General features: G+C 39.5%; 1 protein-coding gene across 7 annotated transcripts; it reads left to right on the top strand.

Moving 5' to 3' along the window:
- Positions 1-372: 372 nt before the first annotated feature.
- Positions 373-22,932, top strand: zdhhc3a (zDHHC palmitoyltransferase 3a). Of its 7 annotated transcripts, none has more exons than XM_023418621.2 (8): positions 373-452; positions 2,526-2,937; positions 3,170-3,294; positions 4,150-4,246; positions 4,466-4,547; positions 6,269-6,345; positions 8,207-8,337; positions 21,855-21,989. In XM_023418621.2, exons 2-7 carry the CDS (start codon positions 2,596-2,598, stop codon positions 8,294-8,296), a joined length of 813 nt encoding a protein of 270 aa, XP_023274389.1. In that variant the 5' UTR covers positions 373-452; positions 2,526-2,595; the 3' UTR covers positions 8,297-8,337; positions 21,855-21,989. The 7 variants fall into 7 exon arrangements, with proteins under 7 accessions (XP_023274389.1, XP_087033335.1, XP_023274385.1 ...); XM_087177209.1 differs by lacking the exon at positions 21,855-21,989 and adding an exon at positions 14,288-14,427; XM_023418617.2 differs by lacking the exon at positions 6,269-6,345 and having other exon boundaries at positions 21,855-22,932.
- The last annotated feature ends 102 nt before the right edge of the window (positions 22,933-23,034 follow it).

Here is a 23,034-nt window from a genome sequence, read left to right as displayed (position 1 = left end):
GTTTTTGATATTGATATTTGATGACTTGTTAAATTATTTTATTGATCTGATTTGGTTTGGAGATCAGTTTGAGTGTTTTGATACTATATGTTAATAAATGTAACCAGAAATATAAGACAAAGAGCTCTCAGAGTAAAAAAGGTTGGAGACCCCTGATCAACGCTGTATAAAATCGCTTTTTTAATTGATACTATTGATATGATATTGATATGATAAAATATACCCAACCTTGCTTGCCTTTAAACTAAGTATGTAATAGCTCGGCTAGATAAATAAATAGATAAATTAATAGATCCGCAAATATGTCAAGGAATGTCCTGTGACGTAGCCTTTCTCAGCTCCTCTCTCCTACGTCATTACGTCTTGTTGTTGGTGGAGGGGCGGGTGCAGTACATCGAGGGGGGCTACGGAGCAGTCGCAGCGAAAGCGGCCGAAGGATGCTCGTCTTTCAGGTGAGATTCTGCGGGAAATAATCATAATTAATCTCAATTGACGGTAGACACACGTTCCTGGGGTCTACCGCTTTACAGCTGAAGGGAAGGACATTGACAGGGATATTCAAACAGGTCAGTAAATGTTCACTCCGACACGTAAGCTAAGCAGCTATCGTAAGCTAAAATGGATAGACGTTAATGTGTGTTAGGTTTGAGTAGGTATATAGGCCTATAAACTACCCAACCGGGCATTAAAGCAGTCTAATGTGGGTTTTGCTGAATTTGACATTACTAGCATATTCTTATACTTAACCTGGCTAAAGATTACGCCGCTAGCTTGTTTGACTAGCAACGAAATAGAAACTTTTCACCCATTGGTACAGGGTGAGCTGGAGACCTTGCATGAAAAACCAAATCAGTATACGTACTTTTTTAAATCTGATAATAGTAATAATGTATTTGAGTCACATCACATATCACAGCTTGTTGCACAGAATTTTTAAGGTATGTGAAAGTACGGTTTTAAATACGTGTCACAAGGGTATGATGAGCACTCCAGGTCATCCTTCAGTGACCTCTCCATCTACTCAGTGATCTCTCATACAGCTCCAGTTAGTGTGGCACTGAGTCAGACTGCAGAGGCATGCAGCTCTGTCCATGTTTGACCTCTACAGTGACAAGAGCTTCGGCAGACCAACACACCTGCTCAGCTTTCACCTCTAGCTTCCTGTCATAAGATGTCTGTATTAGTATCCCCAGATGGCAAAGTACCCTTGATTGTTCTTACACTGAAATGTCTGACTGACAACTTACAACAATACAATGTCACTTCAGTATTGAAATGTGTTGTTGTTGCTGCATACTTTTGTACCCTTGTGGGCACACATGGTGTTGTGCACACTAGTTTATTATTCTTCACAATTTCACCCAATCCAGAAAAATTATGTGTGTGAAACTACAGGGCTGTATTCACAGTGTTATGAATGAATTGTATTGAGTGAGAGAGGAGACCTTCGCAGCAAACTGCACAAACTAGAAAGGGTGCCCGCTCTGACCCACATGGTGACATGGTGTCATTGATGTGATCATCCAAATGTAACATTTTTTTTTTTATTTTTCATTTTTTTGCAAGCGCCCATGCCGCCCCCGACAAGCTGCCCATGTTGCCCATATCTAAATCTGCCACTGGATGCATGGTTATATAATTGTGTTCAATGTGAGGAAGTGTCATTTGTAACACAGTCAGGTTTTACTGTAGAACAGGAAAGTTCAGTTTCAGTCAGCATTTCCTGTATCAGATGGTTTTGTCATCATTCACAAATGTGCTTTGTCATGTTCATCATCATTAGCACCTGCACAGGTGCAAAGCTCACAATTACTCACAATTCATTTGCTTCAAGTTGTGCAAGTTGCAGGTTTTCAAGATTGCAAATGTACAAAGAGCTGTTGATAGTTTCTACTCATTGTTTTAATGAAATGAGTTTCATTATTAAAATAATATGTAGGTCCACTGTGTAGACATATGAATATTTGCTTATTCAGCTTGGGCTTCGGCAAACTTGATGGAAAACTAGCAATCTGAACAGAGATTGTGGTTAGCATATTGTCAGTGGTTAGCACTGTTGCCTCACAGCAAGAGGGTTGAGACCCGGACCTGGGGCCTTTCTGTGTGGAGTTTGCATGTTCCCCCTGTGCCTGTGTGATAGACTGGGGACCTGTCCAGGGTGTACCCTGCCCTTGCTGAATGTCAGCTGGGATTGGCTCCAGCCCCCTGCGACCCTTTACAGATAAGCAGTACAGCTAATGCATGAATGAACAGAGAATTTTTTTTCTTAGAAGAATGACTCTAAAAGATTAACCGATGTGCCCATCACAACTTTCCAAATCCCATCCTGATCTCATCAAATTATTTGTTAAACCAACTCTTAAAAAACAGAATGTATTCAGTTAAGAGTAAAAAAAAAAGTTAATTCTCAAAGCTAATCAAAGCCATATATTCACCCACAAATAAAATGGTTTTTCCTTCAGAAATTCTCTTGAGAACCAAACTATGGACTCTAACCTGCGACCCTCCTGCTCCTCTCCCCCCAGCATGCGGTGACTGAGGTGTAAAGGCGCAGTGTGTCCGGTGGCGGCAGCAGGCATCTAGCTTAGATGAAGGATGAAGAGCCCAGTGCACAGATGCAGGGATGTAGAGCACGCGCGTGGGCAGGCCGGGGATGGGGCAGGAATCAACTGCCTACAGACTGAACAACGCATCCCTATCTCCAAAGACGTTATCACTTCCTCCTCGGCCTCCGCCATGTGGTTCATCAGGGACGCCTGCGGCATCGTGTGTGCCATCATCACCTGGATGCTGGTGTTGTATGCTGAGTTTGTAGTGCTGTTTGTAATGCTGCTGCCCTCCAAGAATCTGACATACAGCATTGTGAATGGGACCCTGTTCAACATTCTAGCCTTCCTTGCTCTCGCCTCGCACCTCAGGGCCATGTGCACTGACCCTGTAAGTTGGGCTTTTTGGGGTCATTTATACACACACATTGAAATGAGGTGACAGGCTGTCTTACTTTAACCCTCAATGTCATGCAGAGAAGATTTTGGTCTTATCTTTAAATAGTGCTGAATAATGGACCTGAATTACAGTACATTTAGCCTCTGCCTATTTATTTCATTGTGATAATTGATGAGCTGGAAATGACTTAAGTCGTCTCCTGTTTTATGATTTTTCCTACCAGGGGGCAGTTCCAAAAGGGAATGCTACTAAGGAATACATAGAAAGCCTTCAGCTGAAACCAGGGCAGGTGGTATACAAATGTCCCAAGTGCTGCAGCATCAAGCCTGACCGAGCACACCACTGCAGGTAGGGCAAAAAGGATATGAAATTCTCACTGTGTACAGGTTGATGCTGTGTGTTTATGTGGGTAGTTTGCTCCTCATACATGCAAAACCTCAATGTCATTCTATTAATTCTGTCTCACTCACACACACATTTTTTTTGTCTTTATTCTATTAGATACCCAATGCAGTTATCTCTCGTTTTTCTCTCACGTGTTTGTTGTATCTTCTGTTATGTGTTTGCTCCAATCTATCTCATTATTGTTACATTTGTCTTCACTTGTTTTGTATCACTTAATGAAGTAAGAACAAAAAGATAACACTGTCAGTAATGTAGTGACAAGTCTCACACTCATCTTTAATAATTAGCTAATCGTTTAAAAATCATCATCACTTTGCATTATATGAACAGCAGCGAAAAAGAAACTTCTGGATCTTACTTACAAATCTAATTAAAAGACCAAACTAACAACGTGTTAGTCACAGAAGTGGTTGTATTCATTATGTAGCCCAACATTATTCAAACAGGAGTAAATGGTGCATGTTCAGTTCTGTTTTCAGATATGGATTAATACACATTTGGTGCTGTAGTATTTACAGCAGCAGGGTGGTGTATGTGGGAATGAGTCAAAATAAACTTTGTTTGTCATATTTAAAAACAATAATAATAAAAAAAAAAAACCCAATCCCATGCTTAAAGCTGCAGTGTTTTTGTAGAGAAAAAGGAAGACTATTATAATACATATTAGCTTCAGTTCATTTGTGAAATTGCTCCTCCCCAGAATGTGATGCCTTTCACTTTCTACTAGTGTTGTCCCTTGCTACGGTTGGTGCAGTATCCTTTTTTCCTTCACGTGTAACTTGCTTGTCTCTCTCACAGTGTTTGCAAACGCTGCATACGGAAGATGGACCACCACTGCCCCTGGGTCAATAACTGTGTTGGGGAGAACAATCAAAAGTACTTTGTGCTTTTCACAGTAAGTTCACTGCAACAATGAGTCTCTTATAATATATGCTGACCAAAACATAGCATTAGATTATAAACTGAAGAAGGCTGCCAAAGACCAAGTTTCGGCCTTTGACAGTAAGAAGTTGCCCTAACATGACCTCTCTGTTTGCAGTTGGTGTATGTGGTGAATTGTCCTTCATTGTGTCCTCTTTTTTCATTGTTTTTTTTTTTTTTTTTTTTAACCTAGATGTACATTGCACTCATCTCTCTTCACGCTCTCGTCATGGTGGTCTTCCATTTCCTCTACTGCTTTGAAGATGATTGGACAAGTGAGTGTTTTTTAAAGCTCCATAGCCCTCAATGTCCTTCACTCTTAAAAAGAGGGAGAGAAAAAAAAAGGCTGTTTTAAGATCTAAGAACTGACATTGCATTTCACTGTAACTTTCTCTGAATTTTTTTTTATTGTGGTGCAAATTAATATAATTAACATAAAACAATATATAAAGCTTTGATTTTGTTAAAACCAAGATTTCTCTCAGGAAACGTGTCTAAGAAAAGGTGATGGTAATAGTGGAAGCAACCATCCTTGGGGGTTGTAGACACTTTTTATTTGGAATTTTTACAGCTGTAAATTAAATGAACATAATTCAATATATCAGCGTTTCTGAAATTAAGCAAGGAATCATGAAATCTTTTCGTTGAATTAAATGTAATCTAAATTTTTTTACTCATTCAGCAAATTAACAAATGTTGTTTTGTTTCTTTCTACATTGGAAATCAAATATTACTCAGAAAATTTGTTCTGACACTGTCGCACAGGTTCCCACAAATGTGTTGCACTTCGCAGGTTGGGTTTGCTTTCACCTTCTGTCGAGTTCATTCAAAGCCTGATCTTTAAGAGTAATTCTCCAGATTTCATTTGTCAAAGATATACTGAGGTTTTGTTCCCAGGCAGACTTAAAAAAGAAAATCAGAACCATCAGTTCACATCCGGCTCATAAAGTTAAGTGAGAGAGTAAGACAACTTTGACAATCATCACCTCCTGAAGTTCAGTATGTTGAGCATTGTTCCATTCAGCTTTGTCAGATACTTTGGATAGGTGCTGTGTCCATGCAGCCAGGGTCATTCATGCACTTACCTTGACATATCCACAATGTCTGGGATCAGCGTGGTTGTTGATAGCTCTCTACATATTTCTGAGCCTCCACCATAGAAACAAGCGCCTTTCGCTCACTGCTGGGATGTGCAGCCATGCTGGATATAGAGGGGATGGCTTAAGTCGTCTTAAAGGACAACAGTATATAATTGGCTTCTTCAAGGGATTTGTTGATAATAAGAATAGAAAATAATTGCATTGTTATACTGTTAATGTAGGAAAAGTAGATGAATAATTTAATCCTTTGACCCACCTAGCTTCTCTCCACAGCTATCAAAAATACAGTATTTACAGGTATGAATGAAATACTCACATTATTGCTGCACTCTAGTGTGCCCTCCCTGTACCACTAGTTTGACGGAACTGGGTTGCACAGCACACTAAAAACCTTCATAAGTTGCGTGTGGTTGACGCGCAACCAGACTGAGGCACTTACTTGGTCGGCAAGTAAGTTATATTTTCATTATTGTGTCGTGTGGCAATGTGCACTGATACTGGCAGGGTAAACATTTAAAGATCTTTGTGAACCTGTTTTGCTTGTTAATCCTGGTTGCTAATGTGCCAAACTTTATGTTACAGCTTTATTATAGACCACTGTCTTTGACTTCTTCTAGCAGCTTAGTTGTATTTCGATTTTGTTAAAACTGACATATATGTGTGTAATCGGAGGCACATCAGAGCAGTCTACAGAACTAACATTTAATTACAGTTAAAAAACTAGATGAAATTTTGGTTAAAGATGGAAACAAAGTCTACCACTCATAAAGCAGCAACCCCAGACTTTAATTCTTTTTCCATTGCAATTTCCTGTTGGACTCACTGCCTTTAATTACTCTCTACACATAAAAGGAAATTGTTTTTTTTACCTTTCTACATTTTTTGTACAATTTCAGGTTTCCCACCAACAATTAAATCAAATCCCAATGTGGTTGTCCTCAGATGTAAATATCCTGTATGCAGTGCTGGCCCTGTGAGTATAGAGAATGGCCGGCAGAGCACAGGCAATGTAGTTAATGAGCTCTACTAAATAACTAGCAGCATGTTGCACCAACTGATTGTGAATTTGAGAGTGAAGTCAACACTAACTGCTAAAGTTGTAACTAGTTATTTTGACGCTCAACTCCCCACTATAATTAGCTGCAACATCTCTACTTACAGTACAACATAACTAGGTTGAGTCTTATCAAAGAAACTTGCTTTTGCTGTACAATGTTGTCCTTTAATTTTTCTTAAATTTTATTTTATGAAGATGACTGTAACACATAATTAGTGTCAGGATTAATAACTTCATTAACATCCCCTCCATGTTGATGTAAGAATACTTAGTACACCAACGGGTTGATGTTTTTGTTAAAGACAATCATTTCAGTTCAATTCAATTTGTATCCTCCTAGGACCTGGCGTCCACATATGTGGACCTCACATTTTGGGTTCTCTAGACCACAATACTAACTTTTTCTCAACAAGGGCCTGGTGACCACATATGAGAATATTATACTGCCACTCAGTAATCGAAATTTAAAACTAATGTCCTCATATGTGGACATCATTTTTCTCAGGTCCCAATCAGAATAAATAGCAAAGAGAAATTAAAAATGCACGCCATGCAAGAGTTCGGGTCTTAGGAGGTTAAAGTGCCAAATTATAATATACATTATCTTAAGGCAAAAACATCAAGGGTAAGGTCAAGACCTACAAGACCATACATTATTATAGAGAGAATCAGCAGCTCCCATTTTGAATGAATGCATCTTAATAACTTTATTTATACAGCACCTTTTAAAAACAGAGTTTGCAAGGCGCTTTGACAATTGAAGCAATAATAGCAAGAGGCTCAAAGGTAATATAAACAAAAGCAGGACAGAGATAAGGTAAAGTAAATTGATATAAAGTTGATTTTTGCTTTAGAAACGATTTAATATCAAATGAGCAGTTTGTATAAATCCGTCTATTACTTCAGCACCACGGACAGCGTCATGGTTTCATCAATACACAGAGGATGGCAGGTGAACAACAGTTTGTGCTGACGTCTGAATAAACTGGAAAAATCTGTCAAATTATCAGGTATCTTTAAAAAACACACTCAAAATCCATAAAACTACTAACGGTATAATTTATTATAAAGAAAATGACAGTGGCACATATTACAAAAACGTATAATTCTTCTTTCTCTCGCAGCAGACAGCTGGGCTGCGACGGTAGGAAGGTTCGACATAGAATCTAAGTCACTGCGTCACGCTATAGCTTCCCTTCAACCGTCGCTGCTTAAAGTCCCTAACAGTTCTGTTACGTAGTGTGGTGCATGCTTTAAAATTGATCGGTAAAATCTTAAAACCAGTTCTAAAACGGCCAGTGAGCCAGTGAAGAGAAGTGAGGATTGGGGTGATGTGATGTCATCTGTTAAAACTTGTTAGAAGCTGCGCTGCTGCATTTTGAAAGAGTTGGAGCCAGGAGTGATTTATGGTTTATTCCAGAGAGAAGGGAAACGGTACATTTTTAAGTAATCTTAAAAATTAATGCTCAAGTTTATTCCAAATAAAAGATAACTTTCTCTTTTAAAATGGGTTTTTTGTTGAATAAGCATGAAAAATCAACAAACTGATAAATCGCCATATCCCAAACACTCTACCCATTCCATTAAATTGAAGCAACTTGACAGGTGACTAGTGGATGTACCTGTAGACTGAATTGCTTCAAAGCTTTGCACCCTTACTGCTGCTGATTGAACAGTAGAGTACTGTAGTTTCTTTGATTGTAGTGTAGCAGTTCCTCATATGATCCTTCTTCTTTGCCCTTTCACTTCTCTTCCTTCATGTCCCTCCATCCCCCAGAGTGCAGTTCCTTCTCCCCCCCAGCAACAGTCATCCTCCTTATACTCCTGTGCTTTGAGGGTCTCCTCTTCCTCATCTTCACCTCTGTGATGTTCGGCACCCAAGTCCACTCCATCTGTACCGACGAGACTGTAAGTGAACCATTTAGTGACCAACAATCCTCCTCCTATCCTTTTTAACTCACTACTTCCTTCTGCTCTTCAGATTTTCTCCCTGCTGCTTCCACCCTTTGCTTTTTAAACGTTAAACGTCTTTGACCTTCTACTTCTAATTCAAACTTTTACAGCTAAGTGATGCTTCTCCCTCTGCAGCCTGAGGTACAGTGCACTAAGAAAGTATTCAGATTAGGGATGAGCGATATGACTTCAAATCAATATGACTTCTTTTTGTTTGATGTTGTCTTCACTGAAGCCAAAATGTCCCCAAATGACAGACACAGCATTCTTTATAGGTAGAAGCTGCTTGGGTTGAGGCTCAGTGTTTGTGCTTGTGTCATCCATATCACCACTTTGACTGAACACAAGGCAGTATTTTTCACAATTTTCAGTATCAAGTTCACAAACACATTCATTTGGGAAAGTATTAATTGAATTAAGCAGCATGAGCAAGATGAAGTCAGTGAGAGGTTCTAAATGTTGTTTTGCCCAGCCCTAATTCAGACCAATTTTTTCACATTGTTATTTTGCAGCTTTATGCTAGAAAAAAATCCCTTATCAATCTGTACTCTATACAACATAATGAGAATGAAAACAGAATTGTAGATTTTTTTGCAAATTTATTAAAAAGAAAAAACTGAAATATCACATTGACATAAGTATTCAGACCGTTTGCAATGACACTTGAAATTTAGCTCAGGTGCGTCACAGTTCTCTTGATCATCAATTGATTGGAAATGATTTGGTAAGGGACACACCTGTCTATAGCTGACAATGCATATTAGAGCAAAAATCAAGCCAGGAGTTCAAAGGAACTGCTTGGAGAGCTCAGTGACAGGATTGGGGAAGGATACAAAGCTCTTCTGCTGCATTGAAAGTTCCCAAGAAGAACAGTGGTCTCCATCATTCTTAAATGGAAGAAGTTCAGAACAACCAGGAATCTAACTAGAGCTGGCCGCCTGGCTTAACAGAGCAATTGGGAGAGAGGGGCTTTGGTAACAGATGTGACCAAGAACCTGATGGTCACTCTGGCTGAACTCCAGAGATCCTGTTTGGAGATGGGAGAAACTTACTGAAGGACACCCAATTGTTCAGTCTTGGTTTCATCACAGTCTGAGAGTCCTTTAGTTGTTTTTTTGTCTCTGAGGAGAGGCTCCACCTGTCACTACCATAAAACCCACATTGGTGGAGAGCTGCAGTGATGGTCGTCCTTCTGGAAGTTTCTCCCATATCCACACAGGAGCTCAGAGTGACCATCAGGTTCTTGGTCTCCTCTCATTCTCTCTCCCAATTGCTCTGGTAAGCTGGGGCGGCCAGCTGCAGGAAGAGTCCTGGTTGTCCCAAACTGCTTCCATTTAAGAACTATGGAGGTCCTGTCTCTGAGCTCTGCAGCGGCTCCTTCCTCCTCATGGTTTCTGCTCTGATGATTGTCAGCTGTGAGACCTGATATAGACAGGTGTGTGTCTTTACACATCATGTCCAATCAGCTGAGTTTACCACAGGTGGACTCCAGTCAAGGTGTAGAAACATCTCAGAGATGATGCAGAGAAATGGAGGAACCTGAGCTAAATTTCAAGTGTCATAATAAAGTGTTCATTGGGTCTGAATACTTATGTCAGTGTGATATTTCAGTTATTCCTTAACAATACAATAGCAAAAAAAGAAAATTGTCATTATGGAGCATTGAGTGTAGATTGATGAGGAAATAATGAATTTCTTTGATTTTAGCACAACGCTGCAACATAACAAAATGTGAGAGAAGTGAAGGGGTCTGAATACTTTCTGAATGCGCTGTTGTAAAAAGTACAAGTACCCTCAAGTCTTTATTATGACCATTAAGGTTGGTAACTTCAAATAGTGAGTGTCTCAGATGTAAATGTGTAGTTTCTGTGACTGTAGCATTCACAATGCTAATGGTACTACCAGTGTTTAAAGCAGGGCTCCAGACTGCGACCAGAATGATCACATATACTTATTTGAGTTCAAATTTCACATGGTCGTGTGCAAGTGCATGATGTTCATTAGGTAGAGAAAACTGATGAGGAGACTGCAGAGAGAGACCAACTGAGCCAGTGAAGAAGAAATAGATCTTTGTGCCACAATGGCTAATGCATTACCTTTGGTTGCAGTACGAGAGGAATGCTATGCTGTGTGTGTGTTGTACGCATTGTGGCCCTTCCACTTCCGGCAACTCTAGATTTGTTACTGGGTAAATACAGTTTATGTTTGAAACTTTGAAACTGCACAACAACAGTAAAAAATACTAAACCTGCAGGGACTAAAGCATCACCTGAAACACTGAGCCCCTCCCCACTTCTTGTCACTGGGTAGGAAAGAATGATCGCTCAACGGTGGAGAACAAACTGGTCATCAAGTTCAACACTCATACTGCAAACCCTTCACACTAAAATATGTGATTTTAATCATGGTAACAGTCTGTTTCATTTGGTCGCCTATGCACACGCGTCAGTGTTGTGGTTGCCTGCCAGAAACGCCAAAATTGACTTCCTTTTCTAAAACCGTAACATGTCAAACTAGCACTTAATATGCACTTTTGGTGCACTTCCTTATACAATCTCCTTGCACTTATTAAATAGATGTAGTACTTAATACTTACACCAAGGTTTCCTACTGCACTGAAGCGTAGTGATGTCCTTCACTTGTAAGTCGCTTTGGATAAAACGTCTCCCAAATGAGTAAATATAAAAATGTAAATCTAGTTTTAAGCTACATATACATTTTACACCTTGGTTGTTTTCAACTATATATTTCAACCAGATTAAGGATTTTAGTCATCGGATGTTCTTACGTCACCTGAGAAAAAAGCTGAGTAAATGTTAGTTAGCTCAGCTCCCAGCCACTGGAGACGTCCTTTGTCCACTGAAGAGCGTCAGTGAATCACTGATTTTTGACGTGAAACAGCTTTATTCTGTCTTTTCTGCCGGTTTTAATCCCCTGGTCTGCTTGTTATGGAGAGGAGGACACCTCTGTGGATAATTCAGCTCCCTGTAATTGATTTATTTGTGGTGGCCCGCCACAATATCGACATTGACTGCCCCCTATTGATTTTCTTTTTCTTTTTCTTTTTTACTACTTCAAATGGGTAAAGCCTTATTTCATTGTTGAGCTTTGCACAGTGCATTGATTCACTCAGCCCCTCCTTGCGCCATTCTTGCTCTCTCTCTCTCACACACACAAACAAGTTGACCCATTTGTCAGACGGGCAGCCATCTGCAGCACTGGGAGAAATCCCACTGCATGAGTGGCCCATCAAAAGTTTTTTCCCTCCCTCTCTGTCTCTTTACTATCTCTCTCTATATGCCTGTCATTCAGAGTGTGCAGAGCTTTCTAAGTGATGATTGGTGCATGAGACTTGGGTTAGCAACCTTTGCCAACACTGCAGAATGTCACCATGTCACATGATATTTAAACTTGCAGGGGAAGGGGATGGGGGGGTTACGTTACGTTACATCAGGTTATGTTGAGGCACGATACGGTACATTATGTTACCCTATTAGCAAGAGAGGAAGAGGAATGAACGAGTGTGTCCCGTTTTGCCGTTAATTTAAGCTGATTGACTTTGTATTTCTGAACCTTCAGTTTTAGTTCAGTATCATCATTGTGACGATTATAATAATAGAAAATAAAAATAGACATAAAAAAGACATTTTCTTGTTAATGTCTCCTTGTATCCCTTTATTGGGGAAGAACACATTTATTGCTCAGATCCAGGTCGCTCAGCAATATCGTTCACTTGCAGCCAAAAAAAAACAGCATGCCTGTTACTACTAACTCTGGGAATGCGCCACATTACATTTATTATTTAACATACATAATGGGACAGACTACTCCTCCCAAAACACAAGAACTTTTACTTCCTTTCTGCATGGATCATCATCTGGGGTGGATGATGAGTTTTAACCTGGGTCCTGTGAGCTTTACTCTTACTTCCAGGGTTTTCAGATTCAGCTAGAAACACCATAGTAAGTCAACTGCAGAAAGAGTTTGACCAACTCATTGAATTAGCAATCTAGCTACAGCTGATAAAACCTGCTGACAAAGGTTGTCATTGCAGTTGGTGCCAGCTAAAAAGTAAGAAGCATTTGTCTCCTTTTCTTTTTAAATTAAGGATCTACTGTTTCAAAAATGATGAGTTTTGAGTGGCATATATTTCATTGATGTCACTGTAAATTGAATTTGTACTACACTGGATTTCAAAGCTTGACAGGCATAGCAACAGTAACTAATATCCATTTTATACAGGACACAGACACAATGCAGGTCCACTGAATGTACGTTCATTGTGTTTTGGATTTGGACTTATTTGGACTTCATGTGAGACCACAAATGACACTCTCTGGCTGTCACCGTTAGCAGAGACTCCAGTCTGCAGTGTAGCTCAAAAAACAGAGAAATACATTGAATAATAATTACATTGAATAAGATACAAATAAAATTAAATGTAAGTTTTACCTCTTTAGATCTTTTCATATAAGCGCCCCCTCCCCTTCTTGCCCAGATGTTTGAGTTAGTTAAATTATGTTATCCCATTCCTATTAGACATGCAATGTTACCAAAACCATACAGGATCTGACAACTGACTACTGCTTAATGTAAAGCAAAACGTGCAGCCAAAGGGTGTAACACATCGAACTTGATGCAGCATCTGCGGGGTCACCACCTGCTTTACACGCCCAAGTAATAGTAATACTAACAAGTTAGATTACATTAGTGTCAAGTTACTCAATGAAACACTGAGTTGGTAAGAATTAAATTTGAACGTTGAATTAGATATTTAACGTAACATTATGTTGCTCCCTCCCGTCTGACGGGTATGGTAGGTAAATATATCCAATCCTAGGAGTTTGTAAATTCCAGCACTGTGCTGTGGGTTTTAATGCATTGTTTTTCACTTATTAATAACACTGCATAAGAGATGTTCTCAATTTCTTTATTTAGAAAAAGAACACACAAACTGAAAATACTAAATAATGTTGTGATATATTTGCAGACAGAGATCCTGCAGCCTTTGACTCCATTTGTTTTAAAAAGGAAATACTGACATAGATGATTACAGAGGGATTAATTCCAAAGGGAGAGAGAGACTTTTTTAATCTTTATTTATTATTTTTACTGTATTATTTGGTTCCTGTATTATTTTTTGTTTCAAAAGGCAGTAATATATAACACATTAAAATCTCTAAAGAAGGCCCATGTGATATAATACATTAGTAGTGTTAATGCATAATAATCATGAAAGTGTGATTATTCCTCAGGCTATATTCATACCATCAAAATCTATAATCGTTGCATCCCTAGTCTGAGCTGCTGGAGGCAGTCTGATGCCATTCTAGTCTGTATGGTGTGTGTGTGTCTGGGTGTTTGTGTGTGTGTGTCTACTGGGTCCATGAGCCACTCAGGACCCCTGCTCTTTCCCCCCTCTGATATATTTATGCGCTGTGTGTATTTTTGCTGGAGCGGCTTGTGTTTCTGAAGTCTAAAAATCATTTGTGACTGTAAATAAATGCTTGTAAATATTGAAAGTTGACAAAAATGTATTTTCATTGATACTGTATATTATCTCAACACATACTCGGCAGTTCTCTGAGAGAGAGAGAGAGAGAGAGAGAGAGAGAGAGAGAGAGAGAGAGAGAGAGAGAGACTAATGAAAGTGGGAGGGCTTTGACATATTGAGACTGTACAACACCCAGAGGGAAAGTCAACAGAACTCAAGCAGCTGTATTAGTAATCACACAAAGGCTGAATTACTGGGTTTGTGGCCCAGTTGATTTTCCAAAAAGTTTTATTTATTTATTATTGACATGTAGTTCTTGAAAGAAATTGATATTTTCTTAATCTGGTTTGTGATTACTGACTGCGTCACAGACGCAACACCGACTGAAGTTTGGTTATCTCTCGTTTTCAGGGTATAGAGCAGTTGAAAAAGGAAGAGAGAAGATGGGCTAAAAAAACTAAGTGGATGAACATGAGGGCGGTATTTGGACACCCTTTCTCCTTATTGTGGTTTAGTCCCTTCTCCACCCCTGACCATGGGAAGGCTGAGACATACCAGTATGTGGTGTAAGAGCTCAGCACAGGGAACGAGGCAGCCGGGTCAAAACCAAAGTGCGAGGCCCAGCCCAGCCCAGCTGAGCAGAGCTATGGCGTTCTGTTGCTCCCAATGCTGAACATGAACTCTATCTCCCACTCTAGCCATGGACAGCTTTTCATCTGCTTTTTGTGTTGCCAAACTAAGTGCGCTCTGCGTCATTTTTGTGTTGCCTTGAGTGAGTCAAGTTGCTGAGAAAAAGAAACACTTTGAGTTTGTGAATCCTGTTTGCAAACACTGTGACGAGTCTGTTTTGTTTTTTTCTGATATACTTCTCTTTCTGTTGTATCCGAAGCCTTCTTTTTTTACTTACTGTCTTTTCTTGCTTTCCCTTCAAGGGTTATTTCAACTAAATTACAAAAAGAAATCATATTTTATCACCTTTCCCCTGGTAGTGTGTGGTCATGCAGTAGTTAACAGTTCATTCAGAAAGTTTTCAGACCACTTAATTTTTCCCTCATCAATCTTAACTCAATACCTCATACTGACAAAATGAAAACAGAATTTTAGATAATTTTGCAAATTTATTAAAAAGGAAAAACTGATTCAGTATTCAGACCTCCCATTTCTCTGGATCATCTCTGAGATGTTTCTACACCTTGATTGGAGTCCACATGTGGTAAACTCAGCTGATTGGACATTACACACCTGTCTATATCAGGTCTCACAGCTGACAATGCCGCTCAGAGCAGAAACCATGAGGAGGGAAGATCCTGTGTGGAGATGGAGAAACTTCCAGAAGGACGACCATCACTGCAGCAGTCCACCAATCTGGGCTTTATGGTTGTTCCATTTAAGAATGATGGAGGCCACTGTGATCTTGTGAACCTTCAATGCAGTACATTTTTTTGTAGCCTTCCCCTATATCTGAGCCTCGACACAATCATGTGTCTGAGCTCTGCTGGCAGTTTCTTAAACCTCATGGCTTTGTTTTTGCTCTGATCTGCATTGTCAGCTGTGAGACTTTGTATAGACAGTTGTGTGCCTTTCAAAGTCACGTCCAATCAGAGAAACGGGTGTCAAAGCAAAGGGTCTGAATACTTATGTCAATGTGATATTTCAGTTATTCCTACTTAATTCATTTGCAAAAGCTTCTAAAATTCAGTTTTCACTTTGTCATTATGGGGTATCCAGTGTAGACTGATTAGGGAAAAATTTTTTTTTTTATTTTAGCACAATGGAAAATAATGGAATTTCCCTTTTAGGGCTGCAATTTATGATTATTTTCATTGTAGATTAATCTCCCAATCTTTTTTGTTTTTTCTTTTTACTTCCATGGAAGACTAAAAAAGCATCAAATAATATCCAGTAACCAGGGCATTGTTTCTGGAAATAGAAGTTGCTGTTAAATTTTTCAGATGTCATTTTTCAAAGCTCCGAAGCACCACAAACAAGATACAACTAGAGGTAAGTAGTAAAATGTGTTTTTGTAATTTGGGTGATTTGACCTTTAAATCTTCTTGCCAGAAGTGTTTCAAACATGGACGATATAAACCTTTTAAATTGGTCCTATCTAGAATGAAAATAAGGATTGGTTAGGGTTAGATTCAGAGTACTAGTCTCTACAATCAGAGACCTTGTGGGAGCCATTCTGTAAAAGGCCGATCCTTTTAAAAGCTACCAAATACATCACATAAAGGAACAGTTTGCATATTATTGTGGATATTGTGGATTTTTGGTTGATTATCATTGTGAAAATATCTTAAATACACCCAGTTTGGCAAAAAAGTTACTTTTCTGCTAAAAGTCAAGTCCTGGCTTGTTTCACCCCTTCTTCCAATAAGGGATGCACCAATCCCACTTTTTCTCTCCTGATAGCAATTCTGATTCTCAACTCAAAGTATCTGCCGATACAGATTCCCAATTAAAATCAGTGATTTTACACCAGAGTTGACACCCCACTGTGACTGAATGAATAGGTCATAGGTGACTAACATCCCTGATTCTGATGTTGTGCATCAGATTGATGCATCATTACTTAGAATACCCAGTGTTTATTGTAAATTTGTAAATACTGAGATATGACCCTACCAACCCTCACATTCCAGGCTCTGAAGTATCACTCAAAGAAAACTACTTACAAGTCCAAACTGTTGTTGGAGGGGAGAGATTTCTTTTTCTGTAATTTTTGGGGCAAAACAAGCCAGGAGGTTTGTTTGTTCCATCAAACAGACTCAAATTGTCAGCTTGCTTTGGTCTTGGCAAGTTTTGCTGAATCATTCTTATAGTGCTCATTGAGAAAATGAAATGGTTTCAGTCAGTACAAATGTAAACTTCAACAAGGTTGTTAGGATGTTGTTGACAGGCTGTCAGCAACTATATTTTAACATAGAGGGCATTCAGGGAGTAGTCAGACTTTTTCACATTTTGTTATGTTGTAACTTCAAGATGAAATCATTTAAATCTTTCCCTCATCACTCTACACACAATACCCCATAAAGACAAACAGGGATAAACATAAATATTCTTAAGCACTGGCCGAGTGGGCCACCAGGCCCCTAAATTTGGTGGCCAAATTTAATTTTTGATGACCAAATGTAAACTTGTAAACTCTGTGTGAACTGTGAACTCTCTCACAGTAGGGCTAGGGTTTTCGCCAAGCGGCAACCTTTGGGGCTGAAAGATGAAGCCAACATGGAAGTAAATTACCAAAAATTGCAGTTCTCCGAGTGGCCGCTCAGGTCGCTCCAAAAGCGAGTCAGTCCCCATAGACTCCCATGTTAAAATGCCCAACTTTACAACAGAATTAAACATGTTTACAGCCTGGTACAAAAACAGTTTTGGTCACTTTCTCTTTCTCTAATTTCCTCCATGATAAGTGTACACATTTTTATATAATTCACTCGTTTAAATTTTAAGTTTAAGTTCTGCATGATTGACAACATGCTGCTTTGAGTGACGGTTGAACTTATGCTTGCCACAAGTCGGCATGTACCAAAGTCTCTGCACCACATACGCCCCATCCTCTTTGCCCCTTTTTGGGTTCGGCGGAGTCGGGTACTGGCAAGATGGCGACGACAGAATGCCCCACTCTGTGCTTCAAAACCCGCTCTGCAGAAACCTATGGGTGACGTCATGGAGACTACGTCTATCTTTATTTACAGTATATGGTTTCCGTACATCCCACAAATATCCCTCTGCCTCGCACACACTCCTTCCCTCCATCCTGGAAAATCAGTGCATGGGCCCCATACGTGAACAGTTGGTGCTGTGCAAGTACTTTTCTTGGTTCTTTGTCCAGTCGCAAGAGTTGAAAACCTGGTCAGCTGCAAGCAAGTCTTAATGAAAATGTCCAACGGCAGTCTGAGGAATGTCTCCATGCTCTGAAGAACTTTCTCTTGTATTCAGCCTTACGTCCTCACGGCTAACCAGTTGCACCCCCTGGAAAACTCCCCCCTGAGACTCTTTGGAAAATGCATCGGGGTGTGGGCCTTACACCTCTTCTTCCATTCACTCCTGACTCTTTGCTGCCATTTCGTTTTTTCATAGTCCAAATTTTGTGTTTCAGGTTGTTCTGTAATGGCGTGAGCAGTTTGAGTAGGATAGTAAACCCATACTTCAGTAGTTCCAACATATCGGTATCTACTAGCTTGCCCTCGAGGAGCACAGGACTCGTGCAGTACTGTTGTGCTAACAGTGACTGTTGTTAATTATTAATCAGAGTTCCATATTTTGAGACTATATCAATATTGGCTGTCCTTCCCTGCATAGGGTGGTGGCTTGAGGATAACTCAATTATTCATTTAGGTTATTGTTAAATATTTAGTTGACTTCTGATAATAATTGATAAGCTGAGGTCTTCGGTCTTGAGCGCTCTGGACCAGGTTTTCATGTGTATTTTGCTCCATTCAGCTTTCCCTCAACCCTGACCAGACTCCTTGTCCCTGCTGCTGAAACCCCCCAATCTTGTTTCTCTCAGTCTCAGAGTCCTTAAGCTGCTTTTTAGCAAAGTGACTTTCATGTGTCTTTTACTGAGGAGAGGCTTCTGTCTGGCCATAAAGCCCAGATCAGTGGAGAGCTGCAGTCATGGTTGTCCCTCTCGAAGTTTCACCCATTTCAACACAGGATCTCTGGAGGTCGGACTATCGGGTTCCGTTCTCCATGATTGGTCAGTTTGGCCAGGTGGCCGGCTCTTGGAACAGTCCTGGTTGTTCCAAAGTTCTTCCATTTACAATGATGGAGGCTACTGTGCTCTTAGGAACTGCAACGCAGCAGAAGGTTTTTTTTGTAGCCTTCCCCAGACCTGAGCCTCGACAAAGTCCTATCTCTGGGCTCTGCATCAGTTCCTCAACCTCATGGTTTCTGCTCTGATCTGCATTGTCAGCTGTGAGACCTCATATTTACAGGTCTATGTGTTTCCACTCCAGACAATTGAATTTGGATTGGATGTGATTGTGACTCCAATTAAAGTGTAGAAACATCCTCAATGAAGATCAAGAGAAATGGGAGGCACCTGAGCTGAATTTGTGTCATAGTGACGGGTCTAAATACTTATGTCAGTGTGATACTTGAGTTTTTCCTTTTTTTGTATCACTTATCTTCATTGATTCTTAACATTGTACATCACGTTTCTAGAGTGGTTTGGATATCTTTCAGGGTTTTCCTTGAAACAACTTTTCCCTCCTTCCCTCCCTCCCAACCCCTCGCCAATGAACTGACAGCCATCAGCTTTTATTACGACAAGATTATTGGTTTACAAAATGATAATACATTACATATAAACATATATCAGCTTGTATATGTGAGTAATCACATACCTGTTAATCAAAATAAATAAATAGAATTTTTTTTTATAAAAATTGAAAATCATAGTCTTATTAAATTAAAATTTAAGGAATTAGGTAGCAATGAATCCCATATTTTATGAAAAATGACTTTTTTGTTTGATCATGTATGTGAACCTTTCAATTGGTATGCAAGAAGAAAGTTCATTGATCCAAAGACTGCAAAAATGGTCCACACTTTTCCAATGTATTGCAATAAGAAGTTTCACTTGTAATAGGCAGAGATTTACCAACTTACTTCCATGAGTTCTTATGGACAATGCTTTTGGAATAAGTCCAAGAATACAAATCTCTGGGAGTACAGGGGTCTTTGTGTGGATTTTGTTGGAAATTGTGTTACTTATTATAAATATGTTAAATATTTTAATTATTTCTTTCCAAAAATTCTGTGTATATGTGACCCTCCACATGCAGTGGAATAGATAATATTCAGAGTTTTTCCTTTTTAATAAATTTGCAAAAATGTCTAAGATTCTGTTATCAGTTTGTCATTATGGGGTATTGCGTTAAGATTGATGAGGGAAAAAACAAATTTAAACGATTTTAGCTCAAGGCCGCAAAATAAAATGTGAAAAATGTGAAGGGGTCTGAACACTTTCTGTCTGAACACTGTGTTTTTGTGGAAAGGTTCGGCCTCCCGCAGTAACACCAACGCTCCCTCCCTCTGTGTGCATGATCAGTTGCCAGTGAAACAGGTCTTGTGCTCCGAGCACATGTGGTGTTTTGATGTTGTGAGCGTGCGACAAATTTAATGAACGATGAACTGCTCAAAGAAGGACTCTGACTCGAAAACTGTCTCTGCTGGAGAAAACATCTTAAATCCCATGTGGAGTTAAAGGGCAGCGCTGTATAAAATGTATTTCTCCTGCATACAGGCAGCAGCTGGGTATTAGCTGGACTGTATTTCTGAACTCTTCCAGATTCTTCCAGAACTCTTTGAGGCATTTAACAAAGTATTAACTCAACTTTCACCATAACCACTTACAAAATACACACATTGTATTTATCATTTAAGAGTTTCTCCTGTGTGAACTGCTCTCTGTTCTGCAGTGTGCATTTTATTCTTCTATTCTTTGTTTACATGATATTGTATGTATCCTTCTTGGTATGTGAATGCATGGTACAGATGAAGGCTAGTTTAGTAATGTATGTGAAACACTGCTGGTATGACTGTGCAGAGTGAAGGTGGAGATGATTTGTTTTGTTTTTTTACAGAAGTCTTTCTAAATATTCTGAAGATATTTCAGCAGAGAATAAATACTTCTCAGTTGCAATGCAAAACCTGTGTTTGCTTGCTTTATTTGGATGGAGTCATTTTACTTTGAGTGTGGAGCAATTACTATGGCGAAAAGTCAAATGTTCAGATAATTGGAAAAATGTTTCTACTTTCCCTGCATACAGTCCTTTTCTGATTTATCTCTCATGCCCTGCATTGTTAAATTTTCCCTCTGTCCTTGTCTTCCATTCTACTCCCACTATACTGTGTGTAATCTGGTTCTTTCCCATGCAATGTTCTCTCCACACTCATGCATTTGCTTTGGTTGAACTCACTCTGCCAAAAGCTTTCTGAAGCAGACAGCCTTTTATAACCTTGACAGAGGTAAGCTTGCAAACAGAGGTCACATTAGCCGTCCCATCGAGCTTAACACATCCCAAAGCATGCTGATCTCAATCAGAAGGCCAACGTGCACTGTCTTTTCTTTTCTTTTTTTTTTTTTGCTGTTTCAGATTCAACCAAACTTTATGAATGAATGAGTGAGCTCTGTGATGCATGCACTGTTTGTGAACATTTGAAAATCTTTTCCTCTTCCTCAGGTGTTTGTTATTTATTTTCAAAGCGCATGTGAGTAATTTCGTGCAGTGTGTTATTCAATCTTGGGCGTGTTTCTGAGACAAAGAAGTGAATCAGAGCTGATACCATGCTTGGTAATACAATACTCACATGTCTTATGTACAATGAAAGAGGTATTAGTCACTGTACAAAACAAAGGCAGTAAAACCTTCTAGGGCAAGGATGAAGATAACCATTTAATTTGTCCAACTCAGTCTGCTGAAGATTCATATTAGCTTCAGTTTATATTATAGATCCCTTCACCTCCATCTAGTTCCATAGATCTGTTCTGTATGAAAAGCTCACTGAGATAACTTCTGTTATGACTCAGCACTACATGAATAAAATTGTCTTCATTTTGTACCTTTAACTGTTCATGTTTAGTGTCAGTTAGAAAATGCTGCTAGCGTTACAGAGTGAGGACTTTATATTGATTAGATTTTCACTAGGAAGCTTCTTAGCCAACATGGACAGAGGGAATGATTACAGCAACAAATAAGTCTTTCAACATACATAAAGCAAGTGAGTATTCAGTATAAAATCTGTACCTAGTATTTAATTTAAATCTCAAGGGTGTTTTTTTTAGTCAGGGTAGTTTTACTTGTGTCTGAGAAACTAGCCCAAAAAGCTAAACCATAGTAATGCAGTTTTTAGCACTGTCATCACCTGTGTGTCATAGTTGTGACTGATAGCTGCATGTAGATGATTCACATTCGGTCCTTTTGGGCTCGGCTCATTTCACCTCAGAACTTCACTGTGTCTTCTCCAGGGAATCGAGCGTCTGAAGGGAGAGACGGGGAAGTGGGGGAAGGTGCCATGTTGGGAGGCGGTGCAGACGGCGTTTGGAGGCCCGTTCTCTCTGTCCTGGTGCAGCCCCTTCACAGGGCTGAGCTGCAAGAACAGCCCCCCCGAGCACGTCACCATTCCACAGGGGGAGATCATTGAGGAGGACGTCATAGAGATACCACTCAACTAGCTCTGCTGTGTGACAGAGCTTCTACGCAAGCACATTTAATCCCTTTGGAATGTGTGGACAAGAGACATTTCCAAGTTTTTCTACGTAGCAAGAAAACACTTGGACTTGGAATTTATATTTATATATTTTATTTTTTATCTCAAAGACTTCTTATCTACATGAACATATCACATTCGACACGTCCACTTCTCTCCCAGCGGATTGCAGCCATTTGCAAGGTATACAAGGGAAGCAAACTTCTTGTGAATACATTTACCAAACCTCAGTATCTTGTCCCTTTATAAATGCACTGTCATTGCACACACTGTAAAGAGAATCTAACACTTTGTGGAAATGATCTTTTAATGCTTCACTCACGCTGCCACACCTGCAGTATTTCCCTGAAATCTTTAATATATATAATCAAACTATGTGGTAAAGTAAAGGAGCGGGAAGGATTCAGAGCTCAAGGAGGATGATTGACTTGAAAGCGTCTCAGGAGAACTTCACTAACACAGTAGCACTACTCCGCTGCCTTTCTCTGAGGATTTGAATTCACCTTGTGCCTTATCAGTCTTTTATGAACAAATACTTAAGCATGACACACTTTGTTATTGTTCAATGACCCATCTTCATTCTGTGATCTGTGTCTGGAGTCTTTATTACTCGTGAAAAAAACAGATGGTGACTGACTTCATGTGGATGAGGTTGCTGTGTGATTGGGCGAGCTAGAAAACGGCTGCTAGAAAAGGGCTTTTAACTGTAAATGGGTGCTGGATATCATGGGGCCACTCAAGTTTTATCATGTTTACATTATTTCAACAAACTGTGTTATATCACTGTGTGGGTTTCATTTTTAACTTCTAAAATAAATTGTCAGTTGACATGGAAATCTGTATATTACAAATAGTACCATCTGTAAGAGTTTGGCTGTTGTAACAATCATCAAAGAAACAGAATTGATTGAATTTTTACAAACTCAGCTGCAGTTTTA

The sequence above is a fragment of the Seriola lalandi genome, unplaced genomic scaffold (genome assembly GCF_002814215.2).
Source record: "Seriola lalandi dorsalis isolate HSWRI2012SDOR001 ecotype SW California unplaced genomic scaffold, Sedor1 jcf7180002054583, whole genome shotgun sequence".
Lineage (NCBI taxonomy): Eukaryota > Metazoa > Chordata > Actinopteri > Carangiformes > Carangidae > Seriola > Seriola lalandi.
This window is presented reverse-complemented; position numbering and strand designations above follow the sequence as displayed.